General features: G+C 37.0%; 1 protein-coding gene across 9 annotated transcripts in view; it reads right to left on the bottom strand.

The window, feature by feature from the left end:
• Positions 1–26393, bottom strand: part of SETD5 (SET domain containing 5) — an 82103-nt gene that overhangs the window by 31037 nt on the left and 24673 nt on the right. Inside the window, exons 1-14 of one of the 9 annotated variants that reach the window (XM_047097340.1) lie at positions 15013–15102; positions 13980–14204; positions 10410–10602; positions 10024–10129; positions 9489–9697; positions 9092–9150; positions 8402–8580; positions 7429–7467; positions 4046–4288; positions 3333–3481; positions 2810–2927; positions 2017–2126; positions 829–1078; positions 346–426 (exon numbers count right to left, since the gene is read on the bottom strand). In XM_047097340.1, coding sequence (XP_046953296.1) covers positions 346–426; positions 829–1078; positions 2017–2126; positions 2810–2927; positions 3333–3481; positions 4046–4288; positions 7429–7467; positions 8402–8580; positions 9092–9150; positions 9489–9697; positions 10024–10129; positions 10410–10501 — 1635 coding nt within the window. In that variant the 5' untranslated portion in view covers positions 10502–10602; positions 13980–14204; positions 15013–15102. Of the gene's footprint in view, positions 1–345; positions 427–828; positions 1079–2016; positions 2127–2809; positions 2928–3332; positions 3482–4045; positions 4289–7428; positions 7468–8401; positions 8581–9091; positions 9151–9488; positions 9698–10023; positions 10130–10409; positions 10603–13979; positions 14205–15012; positions 15201–18752; positions 18813–26393 lie in introns of those variants that run through there. The other 8 variants (XM_047097345.1, XM_047097342.1, XM_047097344.1 and 5 more) reach the window with 8 other exon arrangements.

Below are 26393 nucleotides of genomic sequence, written 5' to 3'. Positions count from 1 at the left end.
AAACATTAAAAAAAAACAACCCCCAAAATAAAAAAACCCTCACCCAATTCCATAACAAGAAGCTCTAACATACATATTTTGTTCCAACCAGGCAGTTCTTTGGAAACCAGATTGTTAGTAAGAATCCTCTTAAGACCGTCATCAGATAATAACCACTAGACCACTACTATGTGTGTCTCTGAGATAAAAATAAATAAATCATAATGATATAAAAAGTAGCCCACATTGTAATGTGCAGGTGATGGTATGGTATCTTTGTCAAAGAAAGAGATGATACAAACTGAGAAGAGAAGGGGTTCACATGCTGTGGGTAGCAGGAACAAAAGGATATTAGAAAGTACCCACCCTTCTGCTATGAGCTGGGTTCTCCTGGTCATCTGTAACCTCTTCTTTCTCTTCTGCTTTTTCTTCTGGATTGTCTGTTTCCTTTAAAACAGAGGCGATATTCAGCTGTACTCTTAAGCTCTAAGAAAAAGCAATCTTTTTTTTTTTTTCTGGTAGCTTAAAATCCTCTAGAAACATTTTCTAATACTTCATACAGTGTTATTCATGTGAGACCACATGGTAAATGCAAATGATAAGCACCATTCTCTGGAATGAAACATGGAAAGCAGCTGAAAGGATGTGCTTGACATTATTAAAAAAAAAAAAAAGAAAAAAGAAAAGAGAGGGAGAAAGACAATGAATGAATGCACACCCACCTTGATATGAAGGGCATTAAGTGTTATTATGGACTCCCTACCTATAACAACATGTGGCAAGCTGGGATCCTCTTTATTTGCAGAGAAACAATACCATAGCAACATCCTCTGACCAGGGGAAGATTACCTCATGGTCACTGGACACAGTTACTTTCTCAGGAACATGTTCTGATTGCTGATTGTTATCCTCTTCTGGAGCCTCATTCTGCTGTTCCATCTCTAGCTCTTTCCGTCGTGCTTTTCTACGTCTTGTCTCTGCTCCTATGGTTGGTAAACTTGGAGGAGGTGGGAGTGGTGGTTCTGCAGCATTGGGATTCCTTTTCTGTATAGGGCAATTCCGGTTCCCCTTGTGACATGCACAGTCCACTTTATAATTACTGCTCCAAAGAAACAACCAAGAGTGCTTGTTTTAGTACCCATGAAAAATCAGTCCTACTGTTCCATTCATCCTCTTGGAATAACAGTATAGGAATTTCCTCTAGTATAATATCTCTGAATACATTAAACAGATACATTAGACTCCTATGAATACTTCTCAGTATTTGCTACTCAATATTTGCTATATCACCCCCAATTTTTCCCTTATATATGGTCAGTGGAAAGGAAAGAAAGCCTCCACTAAGTTCAATTCTCCCAAATGTCTTTATGCTATTTACTGGGCAGCGAATCAATAACAGGGGCTAAAGAGGCCATACTTCTCTTGTGCTTTCCTTCACCTCACTTTTAACCTAATGATTCCCTACTTATTCCTAATACCTTTTCATCTCATACCTGTGATGAACATCAAGTTAACATATAATCTTTTTGGCCTAAAAGGACCAAGAGAGAAAGATCATGAATTTTGCAAAATCCATCACGTATTTATCTGTGACTTGCCATCTTAGTTTTTCTGCTTTGTCTCATTCAGAGAGATTACATGGTTTGAATGGGTGGGGTGAACTTTAAAATTTTCATTCTATATGATCCCTGGCACAAGTGCTGTGTGCATAACAACAGATGCTACTGCAATTTCTTGGGAGTGTCTCATACCTACCCTTTTACTGTTCTTGCTATAGAGACATAAAGACAAAACACTGTTGGTTAGGAGACCAGTGAACACTGTCATAGTATGTATCTGTGTCTCTAGGAAAAAAAACATTAACCCTAAATCTGTCTCTCCCTCCACATTTTCCAGACAAAAAATGAATCACTCATGGAAAGATGAGGTTAAAAAAAAAAAGGAAATAACAAGGAACAAAAGCAGACTGATAGAAGAGCTTAATGTGTAAAAAGTAAGACAAGGTCATTCATTTAGGAAAGGTTTTGGAGGTCTTACCAGTTACTGTACTCATAATCAAATGCTATCGTGACCTCAGCATCCTTGGTGATGGCAGACACCGCATAGATACATAGGTGAATCATCCCATCTGCAATCATGTGTCGCACCTGTGTGAACATGGCTTATGGTTTACAATTTACCATAAAGACCAGAACTCTCCATAAGAGAGAAAAATAGTATCTCTCCACTTAAGAGTTATGGTAGTCTGTTACTTAACTCCATCATTTCATATGAAACTCTTACACAGTAATTGTTTGAAAATTCATACTTTTGAAATAGAGAAACCCTGAGATGTCAGAAATGAGCATAAGATCTCTGCTCTACACTTAAAGCTGTTGTCAGTTGTACCAGAGAATTAAAATTCCTTAGCCTATAAAAAAAAAAAGCTCTGTGGATTTTCTTGCTGAATTTGATGGCAGTTGCATGGATTATGCACTGAGTAATGAATTCTAGAAATGTCTAGCATCTCCCTTACAACACTATTACCAAAAACCTAAAAAAAATGACATCTTCTTTCACATAGTAATTTCTTTAATAAGAAATTTCTCTTTAGCAAATGCTAACTTGCTTTTTCCCATTTCTGCCTTCTCTACGAAATCCTCCACCTGCTCCCATCCTATCAGATAGAATAAAAGCATCATTACTTTTGTTTTTTTGTATCTTATGATAACAGATCATAATCATTATCTACAGACCTTATATTAATCTGGGTGAAGTTTTCAGACTGCATCTTCAGAAGACTTGTCCTTTGGTGATTCCATTCAAAGAGAAGTTGCTACAGAAATCTTACCTCTGCATTTGGTGTACACGATCTTCTGATGAACCGAGCATCATTACCGAAAGTACGTGCATCCACACACATCTCTACACCATTGAATTTTGAGTAGAAGAGCACAAAGGGGTATGGTCTAAGGGATATAAGTGAAACTCCTGTAATTCTCAACACAAATAAAAAGGCCACCCCATGACTTCACTTCAAATATGAAGCATATGCTGACAGAAGCAGCAGCAGTCCTTTGCAATTCCTAAACTTGAAAAACATCACATGCCTGTCTGCTTTTGATTAAACAACAAGCACAAAGCAAGAAATGCTTGGCTTGCAAAGGAGTCATTACTGCTTTATACATTAAACAATTTGTAGATTTTTCTGCACATTTTTTCTGCAAATAGCAGACAGACTTGAGCTTATCTGAGCTGTAATCTTTTCCCTAAGACCATTCTATCAACCAGAATGTTTTTTCTTCTTTCTTTCCAGCCATACCACTCTGCCAGGCCCACTTTAGCCCTCACTGCTCAGTGAATGATGTTCTTACTTTTTGAAGAAATGCCCATTGACCTCAAATTGCTGTCGTAACATGACTTTCCCTCGATACTCTATTATAAGAGTGTCCAAAGCCAAATCTCTTGCAGCCCTCAGGATCTTCCGGTGCTTTTGAACACGAGTGACTCTTCCCAACTGTAGCTAAATAAAACCAGAGTATTAACATTAGACAACAGCAACACCAGTAGGGTAGACAGTTAATATATTTCCTAATTGAGGAAAAGGCACCAATATTTTCAGGTTTTATTTGTATGCAATTTAGCTCAATAATCAGAAATTTTTCAATGATAAAAGCTTCTAGGAAAACAGGCTCCACCCAATGAACCAGTCACCTCTTCCCTCACAAAAAAGCAAGAAAAGATCAAAGAGAAATACACAATTAAGATTTTAGTGGCTCTATGTCTAATGTAAGAATGAGAAAGAACAACCTTAGCTTTCTATTAATCTTAAAAATTCCTACCGAGGCTATATATCATTTCCTATCCTAATTTATCTGTTTTTAATTAATACTTTAAAAATATGTATCCAGACAGTTTCCAGTCACTACAACTTGCTTTTGGTTCAAGATGCTCATCAGCTGGCTAATTTGTTATTCTAAGGATTATACATTTGGAAGAAATGGTAATCCCATTATAGGCCCTCTTTCTGGGTTCAGAAAGTCTCAACTACTTACTTATAGGGAGTCTTTTACCCTTTGATCCTTACCTGCATTTGGGAACCAATAACTGTATTATTACAGGCCAATTCAGTCTTATTAATAGTGTCTAAAATAGCAGGTTTGCCCACAAATTCCTTGCTAGAATGTAGATGTTGTTCAAGGGCGTTCTGTACATCTGCACTGTACTGATTAGTGAAAGCTTCTTCATACTGATCAGTCCATAGTCTTATCCGATTTTCCCATCCCTCAGTTGTATTCTCATCTAAATTCTGTGCTTCAGAAGGAGAATTCTGTAGAGAACAAAGGTCAGGAAGGTTAGGAGAATCCATGCATAAAAATGGAGGGAAAACAGGCTGTATTTCCAGAGAAAATTAATTTTCACTTGGCAGCTGGTGTGGCATAAAAGAGCAATGGCCTGGGAGTTAGGGGATCTGGCTTCTATCATGGTTTTGTTACCAATGAGATGTGAGACCTTGAACTTCTTAGACAAGAAGTTTCCTCATTTATAAAGTGAGAAATTTGGATCACAGTTCCATCACATCACTGTGATTTTATGACCATTTTTAAATCACAGAAATAAATTTTGTTCTTATCAGAAGAATGACATCAAGTTCACAAGAAAATCTTCATAAACACGAACAACAGAGATACCTGAAAAGATCACGCTGTTTAAATTTCCATATTGAACTGAACATCTGTGTTAGTGTACCAGCCTAAACTGGTATTTCACTTCTCTCCAGGAGAATGTTTGTTTTTTGTGACTTATTATTTTCATTATACAATTAAATACACGATAGGTCTAAAAATACCTGTGACCCAAATAAATAACCCATAATCTCACTTCCCAGAGACAAAGTTATCATTTTGGAATGTATCTTTCTAGCACTCAAACTCTGACAGTTTCAACAGCTGCAGTCTGAAGAACAGAGGTGGGGGCAGGGGAGTGGGTAGACGGAGTGTAGAAAATGCTGAGAGGTACTGTGGGATACTTCTCTAGGAAAAACGCTGCTCTCTATGGTGACAATTCTGAGAAAAAATTATTTATCTACAACATTATCCTAAACAGTTTTTACATTTGAGATACAGAGACACAGCTTAAGTATGACACATATTCTCCTCCATGGTGTCATCAGAAAACAAACACACACTGATAGTGATGATGTCATACCAGTGATGACTAGAAGGAAAAGATACCACAGTGCCAAAGCTACTTGCAAATCCATGTCCAAACTAAAGTTGCAAATATGGGCATAGGAAAATTAAATATACTTTCCATGAATGACACAGAAAACATTTATATCGATTTTAACAATTGCTTTCTTTCACTTTTGTGTCACTGTTTTTGATGAACTATTGTCTATCGTCCTTTTCCCAAGGAACAGGGGAATGAAAAAAAATTAACACTTTCACTACCCTTCTCACCACAGTCCAAAAGAATGAACAATAAACAAAGGGATCTAAGAAACACCTGAGGCCAACACACTGAGAACACAGTATCACCTGAAGTATCAGGAGCAGCTAAACAAAAGAAAAGTACAAAACCTGAGATGTAAGGGTGCTTATCAGACTGGGGATTAGGGGGGCCCAAACAGTATTCCCAGGTTTAAACATTCAGTCGTGATCACTCAACTGATGACTTACTACGCTTAATTTATACTAGAAGCCTTTGTCACATTATTAGCTGTTGTTCACTAACAGAACACTGACTACTCTGCTGTTCCATTCTTCTAGGTACTAGAAACCCCAACTCAGTGGATTTAGAGCATAGTTCTTGAGCAGAGGTGATTTTTCCCCTAGGAAACATTTGGTAATATCTGAAGTCATTTTTGATTACCACACTTGGGTGTATGTGTTACTGGCACCTAGTGGCTATGAGTAGTCTCCAGTAGGCAAGTTCTTGATTTTGGGATTAGAAATCCATATGATGAATACTTCCCATTCTTATGTCTCTCATGCACATCTTTGGTGGTGCTCTTACTAATAATTAATTCTGTGTATAAATTTGTAACCCAACTTAGAATTCTGATATGAGAATCAAAATAAACTAGTATTTTTTTAATTAATTTAATTTTAAAATGCCTATGGAACTGTCAGCATCTTGAAAATACAAGCAATTTACACGTAGAGGTTTATATGTAGTTTTCACGGGCAGCCAGTCAATAGCTTTCAAAAGGTTTTGAACATCTGGAGGCAAGTTACAGCAGTTGGCTGATAAAAGAGAAACGGGCTTAACAGCTGGAATCAGGGCTATGTCTGCCCCATAAATCTATTTAAGGTCCCCTCTAAGCAAATGAGACGAAAATAAAGGGGCAGTGAAGGCAAATGTGACCTCTTACAGGAGACAGATCTAGCAAAAAAAAAAAAAAAGAGTAAGTTGTGTTCCAAAACATCCCAGGACTCTTGATGCTCGTGGGCTCTAAGTCCTTTCCCAGTGCTTTTACAGGTATGTACAAGTCTGTTTATGGGTATATGCAAGGTGAAGCTTTCATATTTTAGATAAAGTGTCACCTGTGATCTTCATTAACATCAGTCATATTGGTACTCCATGGATACTTATGTGTATTAATCCTAATGAAGATTTTCCTTACTAAAAGATTTTAATGTTTATGTCATATAACAGGAAAGATTCTGCTTCTAACCATTTACACATTTAGGGATAGAAATGCTTATAGAATTAAATTAGATCTTAATTCTAAGTAAATGTTATGAAGCCATAAGTAATGAACTGGGTTGGGAGCTATGCTATCCTCTCACATACACATAGGTAAAGAAAAATACCAGTATAATCAAATATCCTTTGGAGAAACTGTTATTACCCAGTACCACTGCATGTAATTTCTCAAATCTCCAACCATTATCCAGTATCACCAAATAAGCTCTTTCATTTGATTTAAGAAGAAAAGAAACACACTAGCATAACCTGCATCTTCTATATCAAGGAGGTATGCCTGGGACAAAACAGTTCAAAAGTAATTCCAGTAAGAGTAATTCCTATCGATAATACTACTTTCCTAACTGATGAAATTTATCCTTCCAACCATTGCTTAAAGTCCAAGTGGTGCTAGGGCGGGTGTACAAGAGACCCCGTAGCACCAGAAAAACCTCAGTTTGGAGGTTGAGGCCAATTACAACGACAGAACACATCAGCCTCATTTTGTTTGATAAAATGTCACTTCCCCCACCCCCCGCCCACCAGGAAAGCAGCTAATGAAAAACCAGTAAATGAAGGCTCATTATAGAAAGGGAAAATATTTCAGAAACAAGAAAACCTACTTTGGAGAAAGGCTCTATGAAAACTGAATGGCAACAATTACAAACTAACAAAAAGCAGAGTCCAAGATTCCCAGACCATCAATGTCAGGAAAGAAGCTGATCAAAATGCAAGATCACAGTGAAGTAAAACACAGCATCAGGGAAGAATACCCCTTACCTTCATCCGCAAGGACTTCCGGGATCCCTCTCGAAATGCCTATCCCAAAGAGGAAAACAAGTAGAACAAAACAAAACTTGGTACCAAGAATGACAGTTATACCTATCTGAGACTAAAACTAAGGCAAGAACTAGTGTTTTAGTCTGTCCCCTTTTCCCTAGGTAATAAACACAGTGGAATTCCCCACACTGTTATCAAGAATAGGGGCAGCTCTAGGCCAGTGACCTTTGAGGCTAATTCTGACACTTTCCATTGTGAAACTAAGTAATTAACAGGGAAGAGCATGCATCACTTAAATCCTATATGCACTCCTGTCACTAAAAGAAAAATAAAAACATTTCATAAGGTTGCAGATTTACCAGTTTTGAAATTAAGAAGGAAACAAAGACCAATCCCCTTAACAAGGGGTGGGCAAGTCACCTAAGAGCAACAAAGTTGCCATGATGGGGAAGAAAGAACACAAAACAGAAGAGGTTTCTCCTGGAGACTTTTTAGTTGAGAATACATGAAAGTGACCACAACACTGAGGAAGCCTAAACCATTCAAGAGAAGTTTCCTCACTTTTTTGAAACAAGGAAAAAACAATCAACCCAATGACATGAGGTGGGCATGTACCAGCACAAGAATTTCAGACTGTATTTTGGGACTGAGGAGGTGGGGAGATACTGAAGGACAGCGGAAGCCTAGACTGGAGGTTACGGTACCTATGGGCTTGGCCAGGCGGGGCTGGGATTTCATACCTGGGATGGGGTTTGGAGAAGAAACTTTGTGCCAGTTGTGATGGTATGGAGTGGCAGAAGAGAGGTTGGTCTACATATTCACAACACAGATTAGCCGATTTTTGCCAAATAGAGCAAAAGTGGCCCTTCAAACATCTGGATCAAACTTCTTAAAATAATTTTGGTGCCTTCTTGGTCCAGAATTTGAACTATATCAGACATATTTCTATTTAAGATACTTTTACTCTCCATACCTTGATTTTCTTCGTCTTTGCTGCTGCACGACCCTTTTCTGGACTCTTCTTCCGCTTCTTGGGTTTGGTTCTTCTAACAGTTAAGGTGATGCTTGTAGGTGTGTGCTGTGTTGCTGTGTACAACACAGTGGAAGGAGAAAGCTCCTCATCCCAGCTTTCTGTTGCACTGCTATCCCCACCTGAAAAAAAGTTATTTCATAGTTTATATGTTGTGCAAACTCAAAAGTGCATTAAAAGCAGCTTATTCTTTTATCTCTACCCCATATCCAGGAAGTCATAACTTCTATTAACTGTGTCATCTTTAGAACATAAATACCCACCTTCCTTATGAAATCAAGATTCTTTCTATACCACTGGCATCAAGCATAGAAACCCTGTTCTACATCACATACACTTTTTCCCTTGTACTGAGTCCCCAAGCTTCATCGCCTCAATATGTAAACAGAAAACGGATCTCGTTATTTTATTTGGTATGTGTGCTCACATGACATATTTTGATTGCTTCGGGGCTAAAATGTTGTTTTTGGGTATATTAATTCACAAGAGAAGTACACAGTGTTTGTGAGAGAACAGCTTTCTCTTTTCATGAAGAGTTGGGACCATGGGAACTTACAGGAGTTCTTGAGATGATTATGTAAATTGCAAAATATTTATCTGTCAAAATGCGGGCCCAACCCATTTTCAGCTCACCTGATATGTTGTCCTGCTTCCGCCGATGAAGTCTAATAACCTTCCCCCTGCTCATTCCCCTAAAGAGGGAAAATAAACTTAAAGTAGTCCTTCCAACAGCATGCCGCACATCATTGCACACATGGGAGACGTGTCTCTGTGTATACTACCCCCTTCCTCCCACCTACCAAATGTTTCCAGGACATTAAATTTCATATCAAATTCAATAGCTTTAACATCAATCTCTCATTCCTTGTTGTCAGCAATTCTCACCTAGTGCAGAGAATTCGAGCCAAGGAGCATTAAGGAATCATCTACATTAACAAACACAAGAAAGAATACTTTGAGCTTTTCCCTACTAATAAGAAACCCTAATCCCAGCAACCCAGGCTTGAATTGAGATGGAGCATGATCTTACCTGCACTTGTCACAGTTGAGAAGGAAGCCATCCTGAGAAAGACCACAAGGACACCAGGTAGGAACAGTCTCTCCTTCAGAGTTCGGGCTGTCTCCACAGCGTTCCTCTACGGGCGACGGCAGGCCATTCAGGTCAGAACGAGGGATGATCGTCTGGACAGGGGGAGAAGCAGGAGGTGTCGGAGGAGGAGGGGCTCCGTAATTATGATCCTGAAAATAAGATTTTTTAAATCAACAGTGTCCAAACACTGGCCCCTCTCTCCCCTAAAGTATGGTACATATGGAAAGAAAGAAGAAAGTAGTACCCTTTGTTTTTTGGCTTCAACCAGGAAAGTGATAAAACAAAATGCCAAGGTCAACTGGGACATAAAAACAAGAACAATGATGCAGGGCTAGACGTCCGCTGGAGGCAGGGAAGTGCAAAAGGGGCAACTTCGTCATGCTGCATATAAACATTTCAAGAAAGTCACAATGTATAAGAATGGATTACACTCCAGGAAGATCACTGCTCTGGAGAGAAACAAATGCATACTCACAGCATAAGGCAGTCCTCGACACCCATGCCTCTGAGTGGTCCCATAATTATGAGTGGAATACACGCTCTTCTCATTAACTGCTGGACTAGCCTCCACAGATTCAGGGCTGCACAAAGGCGAAAAGCAATGCATGATAGCATAACACCTAATCTTCCCTTAAACTAAGACTTTAACTTCCCATTCTAACCCCTCCACTTTCCACAACCACCAGCCACTAGAATAAGAGAAGGAACTCAGTGAAACAATCTGATTAACATAACTAAGCCTATAAATAACAGGAGTGTTATTAAATGTGGATTTGTGTGTAACATGAAGCCAGTACAGGCAGATGTCTCAAGGCAGGCACCTGGAATACAAGGTGTCCCTAATGACAAACACAAACGTACCAGCTGAGCAGGGAGTTTCCCCTAGAGAAGCCACTCTGGGCTGGTTTAGACTCAGAACTATTCTTCTTAATTGGATCTCTTAATACTTCCATGAAACCTCACATGACATTTGCAGTGAGTGAGATGATGAAAGTGCCTTCTGCACTGCCCCAGGGACCAGGCCCTCTTCCATTCACTACCAAGACAGGATACCCTGAAGAAAGTACAGGTAAAAACAACGGCATCTTATATTTATCATACCTCTCATCTTGATGAACCCCCAAACACCTTTCAAATATTAGAGTAATAATTTCTCATCCACCAATGACATGCAAGCATATCAAGGACACAATTACTTAACAGCTGCATGGTAATACCACAGAACTTCAAAATAATCAGAACTGTACTCAGAAGTTATTGTCTACTGACAAACAGTAAGAGTAGTAGTGGCTACCATTCTGAATCACCCATTATTTTCTAGGTGCTTTGATGTACATTAATTCATTTACTCTGCAACTAGTAAACATGGTAAATAGCACCCCATTTTTACAGAAGTTGAGGTGGTGAGATTATGTGACTTCACCAAGGTCACACACTGACAGAGCCAGAATTTGAAACAATGTCTAACTCCAAATCCTGTACTCTTTCCACTATGTTTAACTGGTGTGGTAAACCAGGATAACACTCTATTTTTAAAAACTTAAGTAACCAGGCTTATTGAAAAACTTGGCTTAGAATCTTTTTGTACCCTCAATGAGTCGAAAGCAAAGTGCTCAAGTATAACTTATTAATATAAAATAATTATAAATGTGTTCAAATTTAGAAATTTAATGTAAGCCTTTACTTGATAATAAAAAGGCATAGGTAACAAAGGACAAAATACAAGTTTTGGTAAAAAAAGAACTTGTAACTCTGATTGTTACCTGGTTAGATTTTAGGGAATCTTGAGAAAGATAACTAAGGAATATGATCATATAACTTTGAACTCAATAATGGATTATCTGTCATTTAAGTTAACTAGAACAGAGATTCACAAATCAGAAACTCCAAGGACACGTAGTAACTCAGCCTTAGAGATCAAAGGGTCTTTTAAGGAATCAAATAATGCATAGTTTGCTTTAAGGAACATACATTTATCCTGCTTGGAAGTATACAATACACCGTACTTGGCAGGAATAAAGTGTGCGCAGTTCAATGTGGTGCAATGTCAGCTGAGAAGTGAGGGATAAAAGAAAATTCTGAGATATATCCAACTCACCCAGTTATATGCTCCAAAACTGTGAGAAGGGATCTTATTAATAACAGCAAAGGTAATTTCTAGGTGAAGAAGAACTTTAGACATAGGAAAGTATTCTGTTAGTGAAGTGCATGCATTTTATTCTTTAAGAGTGTCTGCAAGATGGGAACTGGGGTGGGGGGTACATCAAGAATGCAGGTCAGTATTCTTGAGAAAAGATGATCTGACATGGCTCACTGAGAGGCAATCAGCTCTGAGTATTAGGAAACAGGTGGGGTTTCCTAAATGAAACTGAAGGCAAACAAGCATTAATAAAATGAAGGTAGAATTTAGTTTCTATGATGGACAGTTAAGAGAAAGTAGTAACTTTCTACAACATTGTTAATTCACTAGATAAACAAGTATTCCAAAGAACTGTACATATTTTGTAGAAGAGATTTTGTACCACTGAACACATGGGGTGAAACATGGCAGCCGTTTATTAGAAATGGAGTTTTTCTGGACAGGAAAAAGGAATGTGGCATGAAATAAAAGATGGCCATGGAGATGGAGCTATGTTGGTTGTATCTTACCCATCTCCCAACTGGGTAAATATGAACATATGCACTTCATGTGCAAGTCTAGGGAATAAAAATAAAATGTATATTGTGGAGGTTAAAAGGCCATCCCACTGGACAATACTTCCTAGTAAAGCACAGCATTTAATCTGTTGCTATGCGTGCAAAATATTAAAATTTAAGCTCATCTTTTGATGAGGAAACTACAATTTCCATAGTGGTTATTAATCAGTTACATGTTGACAGGAAACTATACGATTTCCTAGGATATTCCTTGATATATATATATATACATACATACATATATACACACACACACACACACATATATATACATATATATATATATATCAGCTCTTATCTATGTTTTAAAATATGGAGTAAAAATCTGTAGTGTTAGGATTGCGTTTCCTTATTAGCCAACCATTTTATGCAAATGTATTACTGCCTTTCTTCCTCTATGTTTGAATTGCTATGAGGGTTGGGCACATACACAGAAGCCATGTTTACAACAGATACTGAGTCGACTGTGTTTTAAGTACAACGTGCCACCTGCTGCTATAATGCCACCTCTTGGAAAATGTCTGAAATCCATTTATGGCATAATTGTAAATTCAGAAACATCCTTGCTTCTATTGTTACATCTAGAGGTTCTCCTACAAATACATGAAAAATGCATGATGTATACTGTTGTTATCAGATTTAAAATCCCATGAGGTAAGATCTACGTCTTTTACTTAGTGGAGTATGTTGCCTTTCATACCAAGTTTAATTTCAATCTTAGAGTGCCCAGAACAGTGAAATATGCAGGAAGAGTGGAACATGCATGGTGAAACATTAAGAAATATCATCTAAAATGTAACAGAATGGTACATAAGCAAATTGTTGACATTATCTTGTAGAAATACTAAATGAGTAACTGTGTAATAAGTCATGACAACAGTATCAGAAATCTGTCAAGAAATTACAATGAAAATGCTTCAGGAAATAGAAACCTTGCAGTCAAATTTTTAGGCCCTAAGTCTGCAATTACTTCTGGACTACCCAGCAGCATTTATGGGTGGTCATCTCTGTACTTTGGGAAAAACACCAGTTTTAAGAATAATTGCTTTAGGTCTTTTTCCACGAATCCCAAATTAATTTAATTTGGGGTTGATCACATTAATTTGATTTAATCTCTCTTGAAATTTCTCACCAATGTTAATGCTGTCTACCTGTGTGGTTTGTTAGTCAATCCATATAGGAGGTAGTAAATGACTTTACAAAAATTCATGAACACTATACAGTTATGGTTCCTAATGCAGCAAGATTTTTCAGTACTTAATTTGGGAAATAGTACTTGTAAACTTGGAAGTCTAGCTACTGGCATAACTGAATCTCTTTGCATGCAAAAAGATAAAAACAAAACGAAACAGGAAAAAAAGCCCTGGAGGGAACACAATTCCACCCTTCCCACCCCCCACCCTCCTCCACCTTCCTTTTTATATGGGAACAAGGCCAAAATTCTTCAGTTCTAGACTACCCCAGAATATAATATATTGCTTCTTAGGGTAGGTTCATGTTAAGTCTTCCTCTTTAAGGAAGACAATAAACAGTTAAGTAATCCTAGGTGGCTTTGTGAAGAAATGTACATGCTCTTTACTATATTCTCAGTTTTAAGGAAGAAAACCACTATTAATCAGGGATGCAGTTGAACCCAGAGCTCTGGTACAGTTGCTTTGCTTTGCTGAAGGGGGGAAGAATCCCCAGGGACTATGAAAATGGCAAGAGAAACAGGGGAATTAGAGCAACACCCACCTCACTCAAGAAGTGGCTGTGGGATCAAGAGTCTGAACTGGACCTGAACATATTCAAAACACCAGGATTTTTCCAGCCCAGACCCTAATCCCTGGTACTGCCTGGAATAGACTTGGCTTCTGGGGGTGTGCTGCCCCCTAGGCCCCTTGGGTCTCTTTCGCTGGACTTTCACATCCTGGTGTAGTGCCACTTCGTCTTGAAAGGTAGGGGGCTTCCACTTCCTTTCTGTAAGCAAGGAAGATTGGGTACAAGGGAGGTAAAAGGACAAGAGGGGGAATCTGTGAGCAGGGGGAATCTTGGACAACTTAAAAGAGAAGGGATACAAAAAGCTAAAAATTTTTAAACTGAATAATATATAAAGTTTTATAATGAAGGCCTACCTTCATTGCCATTTGGTATTTAAATTCTTCAAGAATTGAGAGTCTATTTTAGGGATTGGGCTTTTCGACAAATTCTGAATTCCTAAAGCTGCTCTTAGCTGAAAAAAAAGTTTGGTACCACTGATTTTGAAGGTCCTCTTTCTAGGCAATGAATATTATATAAAAAAACAGATGACACTGCTTTCCATGTTTTCTACCCCAAATATCAGAAGTTCTAAGTAACCTGCCCATATAAGGTTTTAGCCCCTTTACTCTAGAACAGTGAGAAGTACATAGGAAGAGGCCTTCAAGGAAAATCAGTTGGAGAGAACTCCTTATCTCCATCAGAATAATCATTAATTCTACAGAAGCAGGCAGTGACACCTACTTTATTTCAATCTTCCCAACCCATCAAAACCAATGAAAATGTAAGCACTACTTTGCAAATTCAATGATATTATTTACTAAGAAATCCACCCCCACCCCATTCTTTTCCTCCCCTTTCTAACTCTTTTTTTTCCTCCAGCTTCTATGGGCGAAAAGGGAAAGGTCCAATGTCATTTACAGTGGGCTAGGCTTGGGTTTAGAAAATATTGCTTATTATTAGATGCCCATAAGAAAGTTATCTCCACACAAATTGGTAATGCACCTACTACCTAGAAAGTAGCACTTACTCTGATCCAGCAGCCATATCTGAGTAGGATGTATCTGGTGTGGTGACTCCCAGAGGGATTGCAATGCTCATGACGTCCAATACAGCAAGAGAGTGGAAATCACGGGGTCCAATTAATGGAGACTGGCCACTCTGAGAGTGGGGGTGAGCTGCACAGCCTTAACCAACATGTTATGGACATGAGGAATCCTGCCAGAGAAAAAGAAAATATCTAGTAACCTGATAGTTCTCTAAATGTATTCTAAATGCTACAGAATATTTTTCCATTTTTAAAATAAGTCTTTTAAGGGGCAAATATAAATAAAACAAGTACAGCAAAGGGTCTATACATTGTCCTATTTTATTGTGTACTACATTAATGTTCTACAAAATGAGGTAGCCAAAGTTATGCTAACTTTTCATATCTTTATTATTATTTTTCTTTGCTTTTTAGCAAAAGGGAAAGTAATGGTCTGCCTTGCTTACTAGTGTAAGTACATTTCCACCATTCTACAACTGCTCATCAAACAAAATTTTCTGGCAGCCTAACACCTATTACAGAGTAAGTTCTAATGTAGGTAAACAGAAATATCAAAGTTTAACTAAATTCTTTAACAATTAAAGATCTTCATTTAGGGGTGCTTGGCCGGCTCAGCTGGTATAGCATGCTACTCTTGATCTCAGGGTCATGAGTTCAAGTCCCATACTGGGTGTAGAGATTACTTAAAAAAAAAGAAAGAAAGAAAAATTAAATATTTTTAATATTTAAAATTAAAGTCCCCCCCCCCCCCCGGGCCACAAATAAATGCAGTTTTACCAGCAGCCAACAATGTTGTTTATTCCAGATAAAGTGTGATGATAAAAGAGATCTGTTTTTATTTGATTGGATACAGCTGTTCTTATTGCTTTCTTGTGTCACATTACATTCTTTTCCTTTTTTTTTTTTAAGTTTATTTGAGAGAGAGAGAGAAAGAGAGAGACACAGAGACAGACAGTGAGCGGGGGAGGGGCAGAGAGAGAGGGAGAGAGGAGAGAATCTCAAGCAGGCTCTGCACTGTCAGCATGAAGTCCGCTGCAGGGCTCAAACTCATAAACCATGAGATCATGACCTGAGCAGAAACCAAGAACTGGACACTTAACTGAGCCACTCACGTGCCCCTCTTTTTCTTCTTTGAAACCATTTTATTTTAACTGTAATTTTGGGAGAAGATGCAACTACCTTAACTGTATTTGTTAGGCTTTCACTACTAGGTTTAAATAAAAACGGACGCCTGGGTGGCTCAGTCGATTAAACATCTGACTCTTGGCTTTGGCTCAAGTCATGATCTCACCACTCATGACTTCAAGCCCTACGTCGGGCTCTGCGCTACCAGAGCCTCTTGGGATACTCTCCCTCTCTCTCTCTGTGCTGCCCCTGCTTGCTCACTCTCTCTCTCTCTCAAAATAAATAAATTAAAAAAAATAAAATAAAATGAAAAAAACAAAAACATACACCATAAAGAGTATAGTTTCATGATAAAGATGAGAAAATTTTCTATGGAAAAGGAGACAAGATACCTTGAGTTGCTGACCATAACCAGTGGAATTTGGGAACACAAAAGACTCACAAACTACTAAACTGTAAAACGTCAAAAGTACATTAAGACTGAGGTGCTCCTGGCTGGCTAGCTCAGTTGGTAGGGTACATGACTCTCGATTTCCCATTTTAAGTCTGAGCCCCATGCTGGGTGTAGAGATTACTTGAAAAATAAAATCTTTAAAAAAAAAAAAAGCACATTAAGAAATTTGGAGGTATGGTACAAAGGGGGTAAAAAGTGTACTCTGTTTGATTTCACATTAGTGGTTTTGTATTAAACCATTAAAGGAATGAAACAAGAAGCGTTTTATGTGGGAGGGAAGAAAGTCAGTGTGAATGTTAAAGGCCCAGGTTAATAAAGACTTTTGCAAAGAGACTACAAAAATATCTCATGACTGATCTACTGATTCATGGTAAGACAAATAAGAAGAAAAATCAAACATTTATATTAAAGAAAATTTAATGCAATGAAAAGTATATGATACTAACTCAATCCAGGGAAAAATGGCAAAATTTAAATGGTAGACCATCTGAGATACCTGAATCTTTTTTGATATATGAAGCAAATTAATATGGATAAGAAAACAAATTGTGAGCAGTGAATGAGGCCAAGATTTTTAAGAACACATTAAGATAATATTAATCTTTTGTGTTGTTATTTTAGAATACTATAAACAGCTATATGCTAAGCAGTCCTCCCTGGCACCTACATTTTTAAAGAGCTGGATCTCATCAAGACCTAGGACTTTCCAAATCTGAGGGAAGGCCAGACACCGGTTGCTATACAAGTGAAGGGGACATATTGCTAGACTTGGGACTGAAATGAAAAAGGCAAATTTTCCTGTTGTTTCTTTTCGGTTTATAAAAGAGAAGTGACTAACCTAACTCCTTAGGCCTGTCGTACACATAAATGTTTCCTTTCCCTAACAGTATATCAAAACAGATTTAGGCAGTACATCCTCCAAGCCTCTGGGAAATTGAAATAAAATCTACAAATAACAAAAGAGAGAATATTTATAACTTAATAAGCTCAAAATATAGTTAAATATTGGGGATTGTTGGTCACAACTCTTCCTCTAATTTCAGTGTCACTCTATAACTTGAACCAAAGAGAAAAACACAAACAAAACCAAAAAGCCCAGAAGCTGCATGGCTTGATAATCAGAGCAGAATCTTATAATGATCATGCCTCCCCTAACCAATATAGGAATCTCAATCATGTGTTACAATTTCAGTAAAGGACAGAAAAAGTTATTCAATACCATTAAAAAGCCTTTGTCATAGCCATTACTATTGTATGCTCATAAAAAAAAAAGTAGGCTGCTAGAAGAAAGACAACTTATAAAACTTAAGCTGACAGTTATCTCTGCAAGCCATTTTTAAAAGATATGCTAAAAGGAAACAATGGGAAAATTACTTGATAATATTTCCTTAATGAATGAGTAAATAATTAACATATTCTTTATTGAAATCTCAACCCAGTTAATTTGTATACTTGATAAATTTAAGAAATATTAACTAGTTAACTATGAACTTCTCTTTCATGAATTCCTCCATCTTCCTCTTGTCTACTTTTACATGACCCATCCTGATAAAGACAACCATTATATAGCATGTCCATCGTGTTCTAAATAATGCTTTAACAATATCAGCCTTCCTAATTCAAAACATGTTAACAAAACCAAATTGCTCATATAACCCTGACAGTCGTTCCTTCCCTAAATAATACTCTGCAAAATGTAGCTCTTAAAATAATAACTAAAGTCATTTTAACAGATCATCTATATGCATTATTTTCTTATTTTAATTACTCTAGTTTTATAAGCCAAGACAACAGACTCTCAGTATAGTTTACAAAGCTTAGCAGTATAACAGTTATTAACCTATCACACGATTTGGAGAGGTGTCTTAGAGTGAAAAGTTAAATCTGTCTCTAGGTAGAACAATTTCAAGATATCTTTTACCTGTTAATTTTTCTGTCTCTTCCTATAAACTCTATGAGGACAAGATTTTTGTGTTTTATCCTCTGTTGTAGTTTCAATGTTCTCAATGGTGCCTGGCACACAGAAAGTGTTCTGAGAATGTTTGCTAAATGAATTATAATCACAATGATCAACATATAATTGTAGCATTCATTACAATATAAAAATTAAAACAAATTTAAAGGATTTATTTGACTCAGTCACCTTTTTATAGACCTCCGAATATGAAGTCTCCCAAAATTATCTGCCAGTAACTCTGAAGACCTAGAAAAAGTTGGGACACAGATTAGTACAGAAAGAAGTAACATTGATAGACACAAAGAACAGAATTATATAGAATATTTTAACGGTAATTTTGTGTTTCATTTCTACACACTGGCTTGTTAACCATCCTATGTTTCATTTACTCTATATTTTTGTCCTTTAACCGATATATCCTATTTCCCTGTAAAGCCAGAACCTAAATAATGGAAAAGGAAATTATCTTTATTAAAGACTTAAGAAATGGAAAATATGATGTCATTCAGTAATCCTCTTTTCTTCAAATGAGAATTCTCTCCCATTTCCCAAGAGATTCTTTTTTCTCTTTCCTAGGAGATGCTTCTTCTGTACTGACCCCCTTCCAAAATCCAGGGGCTTTCTTTAATCAAATGTCAAATTTACTCTCTACTATCACCTATTAAAGTTCATATTACGCCCATCCCCTCCATCCCACCTATCCTCTTTCCTGCTATAAAAAAAGACTGACAAAAGGGAGTCAATTCTATGTGTGGTAAACTTCATAATGAAAACATGGGGAAAAATAGGGCCTTAAATAACTTTCTACCCTCCAACAAGTAAAGGACAATAGGTAATTTTAGGCAGCAAAGTCAAATTTAACATTAGCCAAAATAATGTTAATCTCTCTATGTATGTGTTAATATATACCTAAAATGTTAATGTAACTATGTATGTGAAAAAAGCTGTTTGTGGGATTCCAGTTACCAAGCAAGACAGGAAATATACTTTTATATCAATATTTTATTTATAAAAAATTGGAAAATTAACTATTCTTTAAAAACAATTTTAAAAGAGCACACATAAAAGGTATGAAGGTAATAGTAAAAGAAAGAAAAAATAAAGAAGTGGACTCCTTTAGCAAAAACAAAGAAAGGATAAGAAACGACAGGAGGAAAAAGGGAACTAAATATATGAATATACAGTAGGGGGAAAATGAATGCACCAGAATTTCAATTTCATATCAATTTGACTATTTCCAGAACAAGTCATCAGAATCCACAGGAACAGTAGTAAGTTCTTGGATTCAGAAGCAGAACCAACCACTCTCCCAGTACTAAGTACTTTTTTGAGAAGTCACCATTTACATACATACACAGTTTCTGGAGAAAATACTGTTAATTAGAAGATGCCAGAAATGTTTTATAATTACCCATCTTTTTAACTGGGTTCAGAAATGGTCAATAGTCTCTGTGTCATTCTGACAGTCTCTTCTCTATATGACTTGCTGAAAGCACAAGACCCGTGTGATCTATCTGGTCACTCTCAGAACAGACACACACAAAGTGTTTTCAGAACAATTCCAACAGAGATTTCAGAAAAAGAAATTGCATCAGCCAGGTGAGCCGGAAGCAGCTGGGAGACAAGAGTCCAATAAACAGCCAATCCAATGAAAGAAATTCAGAACAAGTCTGCTTCAGTAATCCTGTGAAGAGGACTGGCAGGAAGAGGAGTGCCGCTTTAGAAAGAGAACAGGCCTCATATGCTTCAGACAGTCTTTGTACTGAGGCTGTGGACCTTGGCCATTCTCCCAGAAATGATGCAATCCTGATGAACAAGATCTGCTGCCAGAGAAACAATTGTTAACAGCCTATGCAGACAGCAACTCAGCCAAGGAGCAATCTCTGATCAACTCTCTTCACAAACCCCCAGAAGCCACATCTCTTCCTCAATTTTGGTCTCTGACAAAACATATAAGTGAATACACATTAAATATATACAAACAAGCCATCTTCCCAAAACGTCCCTTTTCTTTTAATTGTTTTGGTTTTCCAATCTCAATCATCCGTAACTAAAATTTAAATACATCACTGAAAGCATTTCTATTTTAATGAATATAATTCTCCAAGCATATTAACAACAAGGTTTTAAAGGCAAGGTGTTAACAAAACGGTTGAGATTTTCCTTACTCTCATTAGAAAACGTTTTGAAAAGTAGTAGTGGCTTCCCTATGTATGAAAATCACTCTGGAATCTAGGGCCCAATTATGAGATTTCAAAGTAAGGACAAATATGCACACTTACTAATTCAGGGCCAGAAAAGTATATTTTACAGTTATTTTTCAAATTATGTGAGACCCAATATGTTAAAGATAGGTATGTATTACAGAAAAGGAGAACATCTCTTCTTGTTTAGGCTGGCATAAACAGGTTGAATGATATCACAATCTGCAATGCTTACTTTTCTCAAGGGCAACATTATTACTTCAGATCTTTTAAGAGGGTTAATGATTATTTTCATCCTATTAGCCACAACTTCCTATTTTGGAATTAAAATTATAAACATCCTCAATTTAAAAATCCTCCCTAGATTCCTTACCTCCTAGGTCTGGTTTCTTTCCAGAGTTTTAGCATTAAGTTGTACATAGAATACTTTCATAAAATTATTAGGATTTCTGCCCCTCATTTACTACATAAAGGACCCTGCATATAAAAGCTCTCAGTTCTCTGAATTCCAACTAGCCATAAGCTACAATCAACCAAATTTCTTCCTTTTGAAAGCAATCTCTTAAACTGGGATTCACTAAAACACAAGCATCTAAGATGTCTCCTGAAATCAATATATTTAGCCCAGTGTACTATTCTGTCTAGACTAACTCTAAAGCAATAAAAGAGCTACAGCAGTCCAAGAAGTGAATATACTTAACTCAGTTAAGAGAAAACATTTTTTCAGAAAAATTTTAAATAAGGCCACTAATTAATGAAAATATTTTCAAAATAGCCATTAATTAAAACAAAACTGCCATTACTTAAGATTTAATTTCTGAACCTACTGATTAGTCAAAATTTTCTTACACACTTAAGTTGAATTTATTCCTAAGTATTTCTACACTTGTTTCCTCTTTAGAACAACTTTACAAAATAGTAAAAAGGAGTGATGGGAAAAGAATATTGGAAGGTTTTTAATATGACTGTTACCCTCAATGTTTAAATCAGAGAGTACTTCAAAGTGCAATTAATACACAAATGCATTTTATCTACAGGACCAACTTGTCTGGGAACTAATGTGGCAGTTGCAACTTATATGTTTTATCTTCCATCTTCAACCCAAACAAGTAGTCAAAGTAAAACACTGCCATTGTACTGTAACATACAAGCTTGTGACCTTGAGAAAAGAAAATGTTATGAAAAAGTACTATATTAAGATGTAGGAAATCTGAGTTCTAGCCTACAACTTAAATAATTTGGTGATCTCAGAAAAGTCACTTTTTATACACAATCTTTAAATTCCTCAAAGTAAAATCTCATTGGGTTTTTTTCTGCTCCAGGTATCTATGAATCCTGGCATTGGCTTAGGCAATTCATGCATTCAGGGTCTCAAAGTCTCAGTTTTCTCATCTGTACAAAAGAAAGAATAATACTTGTCCTGCTCACTCACAGGTACATATAGACTAGCATTTGTAGCAAATAAAGAGTTTAAATGGCTCTCTACAGGGTTTAAATAGATGTGAAGAGGAGCTGCTACTATAACCTGAATGTGGCTAACAATTATTTTCACTATTCTCCAAAGGGTGTGCATTTTAATTTTGCTAAAGTAACCTGAGAAAAGGATACGCCAGTAAATAAGAAAAACAAAACAAAACAAAACAAACCGTGTAGCAGAGATAAGTGATAAACACAGAAGAATTATTGGAAAATAAGAGATGAACTCTAAGAGAAAGTGCTAAGAGATGTGGCAAAAAGTTCATATAACTGGGATGGTATAAACTATAAATTAGGATTTGAAGCAACTTAATGCAGGCTAAGAATCTAGAAGAAGTTCAGGTCTGAAGATAAAGAAGAAAAGAAAAAAACTGGGGTAAACAATGAAGACTAAAGAAATTTATGGGCACCTGGATGGCTCAGTCAGTTAAGTGGCTGACCTTTGGCTCAGGTCATGATCTCAAGGTTCAGGAGTTTGAGCCCTGCATTGGGCTCTATGCTGACAGCTCAGAGCCTGGAACCTGCTTCAGATGCTGTGTCTCCCTCTCTCTTTGCCCCATGCCTGCTTGCACTGTCTCTCTTTCCCTCTCTCTCTCTCTCAAAAAAAACCAAACATCAAAAAAAAAAAAATGTTTTTAAAGAAACTTTAAGTAATTGAGAGTCAAGATAAAGTTTCTTTTTCTCTCACCTCTTCTCCTGCAGCATTTGTTTATCCCTTGGCTCCTTTGCCTAAATTCATACTCCCTTTAGGGGCTATTAGGCATGGCATAATAAACAGATGTCTATAAAAGTTCTAAGTTTACTTGAACAGGAGGTAATTAAAACCGAGTTTTTTTAAAATCCTATTTTAGTACACAGGAAGAATTTCTTTCCCCATGAAAAATTTCATTAATGGCAGTATTACAGAGGGCAAGATATACTTAGTTGTTCTTGGAGGAAGGGGGAGTACTGTTAGGATAAGAGTACATCATAAATAATGAAACTAAATACTACGATCTTAAATTATTTTAGGTTAACACTGAAAAAAAAAGAAGTATTTTATTTACACCTCATTTAACAATGATAAACTGATATTTACTGCAAAACTAACCAAAGATGCACAGTCTCTATCCTTAAGAAGAACCAAGAACACTTTAGGCTTCTAAGTATTAAATAAAGATGACACCCTCAAAGAACTTTCAAGAGCTCTTTAAAGAGAGATTGTCAAGACTTTCTGAAGGTTCTGTCCTACTGTGTTGGAAGCCTCAGAGCATGCTTTAGAGCCATGTACCACAAGAAAAGAACATCTCACTCCTCTACGTTTGCCTCCTCTGTACAAACCCTTTTCATTTTCAAGCCCTGAAATGGGAACCGTATTTCCTTACTCCAGACGAAGTGGGTTGTACACATTTATGAAGCATTAATATCTGTTATACTTTCAGTATTTAGGCAAAATTCCTACAGTTCATAAAAAATCTAGGAATTTAAAGTTTAGAATCTAATTTATTATTTTACAGGTGAAGAAACAGAGCTACAAAAATATTAACTTTGGGGGGGGGCGGCCCTGGGTGGCTCAGTTGTTTTGAGTGTCCGACTCTTCATGTTGGCTTAGGTCACGATCTCACAGTTTGTGAGACAGCATGGAGTCTGCTTGGGATTCTCTCTCTCCTTCTCTACCCCTCCCCTGCTCACTTAAGCATGCAGTCTCTCTCTCAAAATAATAATAAAATTAACTTGTAAGAAGCCAGATACACAAAGTTGTGGCACTCAAAAGAAACAAAATTAAGATTTTAAAGCATGGCATCTATTTATTAAAGTAATTGTATATTTTTTTCAAAGTTTGTTTATTTGAGAGAGAGAGAGAGAGAGAGAGAGAGTGTGTGTGTGTGTGTGTGTGTGTGTGTGTGTGTGTGTGTGTGTGTGTGAGAGTGGGGGAGGGGCAGAGGGGGAGGGAGGGAGAGGGAGAGAGAATCTCTTCATTGCCAGTGCAGGGCCTGACTCGGGGCTCCAACTCCACCTCAACGAACCCAACTCATGAACCGTGAGATTGTGACCTGAGCTGAAATCAAGAGTCGGATGCTTAACTGACTGAGCCACCCAGGCACCCCTAAAGTAACTACTGTTTACTTTAGATAGCAACATCTGAATTAAAACAAATTTTTAAAACTTAAGCATCAATTATTATTGGTGCTATGCTACACACACAAGTCCAGATTAAATTTCCTGGCTCTTTTGGGATTTATAGTATCTAGATTTGCCAGTTTTTTCTCCATTCATTCATTCATTCATTCATTCAACAAACATGAAGTGAGCAACTACTATCTATAAAAACTATGTTAAGTGCTATTTTAAGATGTTTCTCTTATCCAAAGTAGGAGAGGGTAGGCAATTTGCAAACTCTTTAGGCTTGCCTATGTGCCAAGTATTGCATTTTCACAACCACGAAGGGGGAAAAAATCCTGAAGTGTGCCTCTACAATTAATGAGTCATTCTGAAGAGAAAACAACACCTTCCCCTCAAAGAAAGCAACCCCAAACCACTCCGCAGTTTACCAGTGACACAGAGGAATCTCTTATAGAAAGACTTTTATAAATCTCTTCAATTGTTTAGACAAGACTTACCACTGACTAGTCTCATGGAAAATTCTATTAACAATGAAGGACAACAGGCAGCAAGCACCCTCAAAACAGACAAACAGAACCTGACCATACATGTTTTGTGATTAATAGGCAGACCAGGTGGCTAAGTATATAGCAATAAAGGAATTTAAAGCTTAACAATTCTGATATGCAAACTAGAGTCCCCTCCCTAACCAACAGCTGTATCTTAATTCTTAACATATTACAAAGATAACAAATGCCTGTAAAAATACGCAAACATTACAGAAGCATAAAAAGTAGAAGTGAAATTCTCACATAATTCCACTTCCCAAAGATACTCCAAAAATAAAAGCGATAACTCTACTGTTCTGTAATCTGCTTTGTTCATTTAGCAGGTTTTAGACATCTTTCTATATACATTATGTACATATCTACTTCTTCCTCTTAAAAGCTGGCACAGTAGTCTAGCCTATGGATCTACTATAATTTAAGTCAATCCTGTGCAGGTGCACGCTTAGAGTGTTGCTAATTTTCCATAATATAAACAATTTAACAGTCACGTACATATGCCTTTCTTTAACATACACATTTTCTTAGGATACTTTCCTAGACGTGGAACTACTAAAATGTCATGAAGCATGTATCAGAGATGTCAAACCACCATCCAAAGTCAAAACCATTTTACACAGTCCCACATAGTGTGAAGGCTGTTCAATTTTCTCGTAAGGTTTTAAATAATTTCAATTCTAACTCTGCTCATAAAGTGAGTTTTCTCTTTCAAAGACTCTACATTAGAGAAGGCTCTATAGTCTAGAAGAAAACTCTAAATTGAAAGTTAACTGCAATTCTCAACGATTCTAATGCACTTTTAAGACTACTGATTGGAGTGCTATTGTCCTGTGAAATTCTTATATACTAAGTAAGAGCTCTCAGTTGCTTTTTCACTAAACTTGGGCGGGAATCTTCAAAGTAAAATACAGATAAAGTATTATTTCAGAACCAAAGTATTTTCTTATGGTTGTCCCATGAGATAACTTTTAACTTGCACCAAGATCTCAATTTCTTTTTCCAATAATGAAATAAATTATGCTAGCCACCTATAACCTGGCTGGCATGGCACTTGCAGGGTTCTGATGGAAAAAAATCAAGTAATTTGGAAGATTTGAGCTCTCTGGTTTCAAACAACTTATCAAAACTATTCTAGGGGTGCTTGGCTAGTAGCTCTGTGGTAGGAGCATGTGACTCTTGATCTCAGGGTCGTGATTTCAAGTCCCAGGTTGGGTGTAGAGATTAACACACACACACACACACACACACACACACACACACACACATGCCAAAAAACTCTGTTCTGGCAGCTTTGTCTAATAGTATAAAATGGGATGTCCTTCATTTTAAATTCCATTTGGAAAGAGAAAAAACTTTAAAACTTAAGAGGCTTGTTGATACTGATTTACTCAAAGAGCCAAAATACTGACTACATTTTTACCATGCCTCCAAATTCAAGACACCCAAATGGTCCTTTAAGCCCTAGACAAATGAGGGGAAAAACCGAAAAACAAAAACAA

The sequence above is a fragment of the Lynx rufus genome, unplaced genomic scaffold (genome assembly GCF_022079265.1).
Source record: "Lynx rufus isolate CCGP_SWC_20201006 ecotype Redwood Valley unplaced genomic scaffold, mLynRuf1.p SCAF_4, whole genome shotgun sequence".
In the NCBI taxonomy this organism is placed as follows: Eukaryota; Metazoa; Chordata; class Mammalia; order Carnivora; family Felidae; genus Lynx; species Lynx rufus.
Note: the sequence above shows the minus strand (reverse complement) of the source record. Positions and strands in the feature narration are given on the sequence as shown.